Raw genomic sequence first — 6,000 nt, forward strand, 5'->3', positions numbered from 1 at the left:
TTGGTGTTGCTGATTTGCAGTGGTCATGAGCAAACAGAATCCAGTTTGGTTATGTAGACTACGTGTGCGTTTGAAATGGTTTCTTTTCTCCTCCAGCTACATTGTATACCTCCTGCATCCTGGTTGGCATCTTCATCAACAGCAGTGTGCCCATATTCTTCGAGTTGTTTATCGAAACGGTGTACCCTGTGCCGGAGGGCATCACCTGCGGAGTGGTCACCTTTCTCGGCAACCTCTTCACGGGACTCTTACTCTTCTTCCTCACCTTCTACTTTACAGGTACTGTCATCTTCCTTTTGAACTGTCTTGAACAGCCCAGATGTTTTGTTTTTTTTTCTCCGGTCAAACTAAAGTGGTATTTTCCTGTGTCAATTTGTTGTGCTGATTTATGGTAATAAATGTGTCATCTTTGCCTACCGACAGGGATGATTTTGCCAATTTGTCTAGCCCTTGACTAGACCCTTAATTGCATGTTAAATGGACTTTCTTTGTTCAGAATACCGCTTTGTTCTGAACTAAACTGTTCTGACCTTATCTTCATGATAAGTTTGAATATCGCTACCATGGGTAAAGGCAATGTTTATGAAGTAGTTTTGCATTTTCATGTATTCAGAGAAATTCCTCGCATGGAAAAGGTGTGTTACCCGTGCATAGATGTTAGCTGAACGTTTTGCCTGGCATATTTGCAGGCTGGCGTTTTTATATTCAGTCAGCGCTCAGACCGGGACGGCCTGAACACAAGTCAAAGATGCAGACACACTGGAGCTGAACCACCATCTCTGCGTTTCTGTTAGAACAGGTCCACTGTGTTTACAGAGGTGTCCCTCCCCTGAATGGTGATTAACCTGCTGTGGCATATCACAAAGCCAGTCAAGTGGAATGAGGGGTAATTTTCAAGGTGGAACTGACAGGATTTCCCTCTCTCCTCTTCAGGAAATAGACGATTCCTATTAAATATTCACCATCACCTTCATGACAAGTTACTCCTGGTTAGTGGGTGGACAGACGGTCTCTATATGATAGCTTTATCTCAGGTCCAGTGCAGTCACACACTGATGCTTGAGGATGATGCGTTGCCAAATATAGAACGGACAAATATATAATGGTCGTAGACCCATTGTCCAATAAAAAGCTGCTTTGGATGATGCACTGTGTATATAATATATCTACAGTGTACTCTGAGATATATATATATATGTATATATATATATATGTGTGTGTGTGTGTGTGTGTGTGTGTGTGTGTGTGTGTGTGTATATATATATATATATGTATTAAGGGACCCTTATCTGTTTTTTAATATGTGCAGCGTTACTACTAATACATGAGTTTGCTTACTAGTCATAAATGATACATTAAACAGAATAATAATATTGTATACCTGGTCTACATCAAACAGAGACAGCATAAACTACAAAGCCAGAGAGGAATGCTTTGTATATCCCCTGTTGGTTTCTATGGGTCCGACTGGCAGCCTGTGGATTTGAGTGGGCGCTGGACACTTCCCAGGTATCTACAGTAACTCTGGCAACACTCTCGCTTTTACTGACGATCAGCGGGAGAAGATTAAACAGGAGATGAGTGAGCTTAGCAGGCTCAGCGTTTCAGTACTGATCCTGATATCAGTCTCAAATAAAGCCGTGTGGCTCCCTTTCTTTATCTACCTCCCTCCGTTTGGGATTGAGACTAGCCTGATGTTCTCTCTACACATGGAACCGAGACCTAATAAGGTTCCACACAAGCTGCCAAATTATTGCCTTTCGTGTTATTGTCTCGGTAGACGCCCCTTTCTCTCTCACACATCACCTGTGCTGGAGGGAGCGTCTAGCTGATGGCTGGTGAATTTTTTTTGGGGGGGGTTCTGAGGGATTTCTGCTGGTTTTTATCAGAATCACACCAGGCATGTCTGACTATCATCTCTGCAGGCTTATATGGAGCTGAAAAAATGTGCTTGAAATGTGCCAAATTGTATTTCCTTTAACGGCAGTGTGGCTTGGTAGCGAGGGCTCGGTTTGTGCTCTGAGACTGATAAAACAGGAACTCTTTCAATTACAAGTGTTTGAATGTAGTTTCATGTGTTGGAGCTTTGTTTGCCTCCACAGGGAAACAGAAGGGCCATCAAACCTGATTAAGAGTCACACTGAGTTCCACTGTTTACCCACTTACAATTAATCAGTTATTTCCATCTCGTCACTAATGCGACCCAGAATTAAACGCTTAAGAGTCACTGTCAGTCTGGCTTTTTGAAAATCCTTCACTGCTCAACACGCTGATTTGAATGTCGTTCAGCGAGGCTTTCATTTATTTTCCGCTTGCACGAACATCTCTTATACATTTTACAGTTGCCCACAGCTAAAATATGTGATCTGAAGTATCAAATCGGTCTTCAAGAAAAAACATATTTATGAATTTAGAACATGACCGCGTGGTCACGTCGGGAAGCAGGAAGAGCGGTTCTTCTCTGTATGAGACGCTGTCGGCTGACTGTGAATGGCACTCGTGTACTCCGTGTCTGAGAGCGGGAACAAAAGACTCAAGTGAATATATAAAGTCATTCATACTTTTTATTTCATCTGTTGTCAGCGTGCGCCTGTTTTAGCAGGATGGAGTGAATTGAATACAAATCAGACCTTCACCTCACACAGCTCAGTGTATCAGCCTGCGTGGAGGTCACTTTGCCGACGTGTCGGACCGATATTTCTGCCCGTGTGCTCACGGTGAAATGGTTCATTCAGCCAGGATCTCACTTGAATTGTTTTTCTTTCATTTCGATTGCAGGCAATTCTGTCTTAATTACAACACTGAAATGAAATGTAGATCTAGAAGCCTTGGAACATGGAGCTCCTAGCTCCATCAAATGTTTGAAAAGAGATTTTTATATTTATATATCATGAGATTATGTAGGCTGTGTATTTTCAAAACCAGAAATGACTTTGAAATGAAGTGATAGCATAAGCTGAGGGGAAGAAAAAAAAAAAAAAGCGGTCTCAGGTTTTTTGTTTGGATGACAATACCTTTTGATGTGGAGAAAATGGTTGTTAACTCTGTGGCAGCTTTCCTGAACGCTGCCTAAAAGAAAGGCCACGAGGGCATTTAGCCGGCCTGAAGTAAGATGTCAGCTGGAAAACCGAAAGGGCCACAATTATGAATAATTACAGCAATCAAAGGCATATTTTGGTTGCCTTAGTCCCTGCACCGGTGACAGCCTGTACCCTGTGAGCAGGATGTGCGACAGTGAACCGGCTGACTACTGCGTGAAGCGGCAACACTAATGTGGCTGCCTGTCTCAACCGCGGTCCCTCCCGACCCCCCCTCCCCCCCGCAACCTTCAGTGACTGAAGAAGCCAGTGAGTGACGCGGTGAGGGCCTTTTTACATTGTCACTCAGAGCCTCCCGGCTCTCAAAAAACTGTAAAATCCTTCAGACGAAGGCAGCGGGTAAAGCTGTAGTTGAAATCGGGCCCTTAATAATAATAATAATAAAAAAAAAAACATCTCTGTTTTGTGACATCTGGGATAAAGGCAAGAGGAGGAGGAAGAACACACATAAATATAGTTTGGCTTCGCTGAAAACTGACATCATAATTGATATGCAGTTTTTGCTTGAAGTGAAAAGAAAGAAAGAGAGGGAGAGAGATTTCTTTCATTTCTCTCTTTTTAATGTGTTTCTGGTAACAGACAACTCTTGAATACAGGCTTGGGGCAATTCCTTCAAAGTTCAACTTTTTTTTTTTTTTTCTTCTCTCTTTTGAGCAAGCATCTGATTGGATTACCTGAGTGTGAAAATGGCGAGCTGGTTCCTCATTAGCATTCGGTTCACGGCAATTACCCTGTGCCCGCTCACATTCTTTCACTCACATTTTAAATGGATGAAGAAGGGGCGCGCATGCGGCACACACATAACGGCCAGATAAACACAACTCCATTAACCTGCTGGAACTCTACACCATCCTGCCCAGTGCCTACCCAGGCCTGATTAATGACACTGCTATTGAAGAGGATCCCTTCTTACTCTCCTCAGATCTCTCTCTCTCTCTCTCTCTCTCTCTCGCTTTCTCTCTCTCTCTCTCTCGCTTTCTCTCTCTCTCTCCTTTTGTACCCCTCGCTCATTCTCCACTTTGTGCAAATACTATAGTCCGTGCGTCTGTGTGCCTCCCTTTTCGCCCGTAGAGCCAAGATGGTTTTTGCGAGTGCGATGGGTGCACGTGGTGTCATTTGGCATAAACGCAAGCAGCCACTGACCCAGAGCGTTTTTCTCACCTTCCTGTCATCGATTGAAGAGCTTGCTTTAAGAGCAATTGATCAGCGCTCTTATCAGAGATCAGGACACCCTGAAATTGAGAAGCTCTCCTGCTTATTGGATTGAAGATGTTTTTTTTTTGTCTTGTGTCCCTGGAACGAACACATTTGACCTGTTTAAGGCTATATTCAGCCTCGTGTTCTATCAGGTGCGGAACAGCTGCTGCAACAATGTCATCTTTTTGTATTAGTGCTCTAGGTGACCTCTCATGAAACAAGCTGACGTATGCTCTGCGGTGTTGACTATTATTTCTCTCTCTCTCTCTCTCTCTCTCTCTCTCTCTCTCTCCCTCTCTCTCTCTCTCTCTCTCTCTCTCTCTCTCTCTCCCTCTTTACATGCATTGTAAGCGCGTGTTGTGCCCCTCTTTTGAAAAGAGTTCTCATACACACATACACGCGCAAACACACACACACACACCAAAGGTCCAGAGAGTGGCCCTGTCTCCAGGCTCAGCGTGTATTATTCATTCTTCCTCAGCCCTCTGCCGTGTCAGAACACAGGTGCCGGGTCTTGGATGAACAGGGTGGCTGAAGGCAGACACGAGTGTGTTTGTATGTGTATATGAAGAAAAGGTTCACCACAAGGTTTTAACCTTCAGATGTTTCTGTTGCTCATTTAGGTGCAGATATTGCAGTATAAATATGATTAAAAATGGGGCTCATATAGGTTTGCATTCTGGTCACAAATAAAAATGGATTGGCCTGTCCTCACACTAATATGGCAGGTGTGTCACTGAAGACAATGGATCAGACAAAGTAAAATGAAAATATCATGGCAAAAATCCAAGTTGGCTGTTCCCTCACCTTCCCGTGTCAAGGTCAAACAAATGTTTTGCCACAGTCACACGTGCCTTTATATGTCTTTTAAAACAAAATACTAGTAAAGACACGACGATGCAAATGCTCTAATAACATACGCTTAAAATATGAGAAGTCCTTTTAAAATTCAAGTTAGATCTATATCCTTTGATATCTAGTCTCACCTGGACACTTAAGGTTGTCTTTCACATCATGTAGGCCAGTAGTCCAAGATTTGGTGTTTGCAGGTTGTTAATTCATTATTTAAAAAAAACCTACATTATTAATTGTTCGTTCTCTCTCTCTGGTTCTCTCAGAGTTGTCCTGGTTGAACTGGTGTCTGACAGGTTCCTGCATCTTTAGCCTCATCCTGGTTCTCCTCTTCAGGGAATCCTACGACCGCCTCTACCTGGACGTGTTCGTCTCAGTCTGAACGTGCCACTTCCCCGCCTTTTAACAAGGAAGACTCAAAACCCTTTTTTTAACCTTGGTGGCACAAACTTGCACAAAGAAGAAACTTGGAAATAGGGAGTCTGATGATGTAATGCTCTTTTTTTTTCATTTCTTTTTTTTTTTTTTTTTATTGTTTTGTAAGATGTTGTAATAGTGAACATGTATGACATCACTAATTACGGTGCATTACAGCATCATCCTAACCAACGAGGGAAAGCAGGACCTTGATTAGGACGTCGTCTTTAAGGATACTTACCGTTTGTACTCGGCATACTGCCTTCTACAGATGCATCTTTCGTTGTCTTGGTTTTTTTTTGGTTTTTTTTTTAATTGATTGCCTGTGATTATGTTTTCATAGTCATACCATGAGGGACTCATGTTGTTTACAGATGTTTGTTTAATGGAAAACTCAATAGCGCCCCCTGTGGCGGGTCCTTGAGCCATGTCCTCA

The 6,000-nt window shown here is 42.9% G+C and overlaps 1 protein-coding gene across 1 annotated transcript in view; it reads left to right on the forward strand.

Annotated features, from left to right (window-relative positions):
• Positions 1-5,529, forward strand: part of slc49a4 (solute carrier family 49 member 4) — a 29,009-nt gene extending 23,480 nt beyond the window's left edge. Inside the window, exons 8-9 of the mRNA XM_030786914.1 lie at positions 97-279; positions 5,414-5,529. Coding sequence (XP_030642774.1) covers positions 97-279; positions 5,414-5,529 — 299 coding nt within the window. The remainder of the gene's footprint in view (positions 1-96; positions 280-5,413) is intronic.
• Positions 5,530-6,000: the final 471 nt, after the last annotated feature.

The sequence above is a fragment of the Chanos chanos genome, chromosome 10, assembly GCF_902362185.1.
Source record: "Chanos chanos chromosome 10, fChaCha1.1, whole genome shotgun sequence".
In the NCBI taxonomy this organism is placed as follows: Eukaryota; Metazoa; Chordata; class Actinopteri; order Gonorynchiformes; family Chanidae; genus Chanos; species Chanos chanos.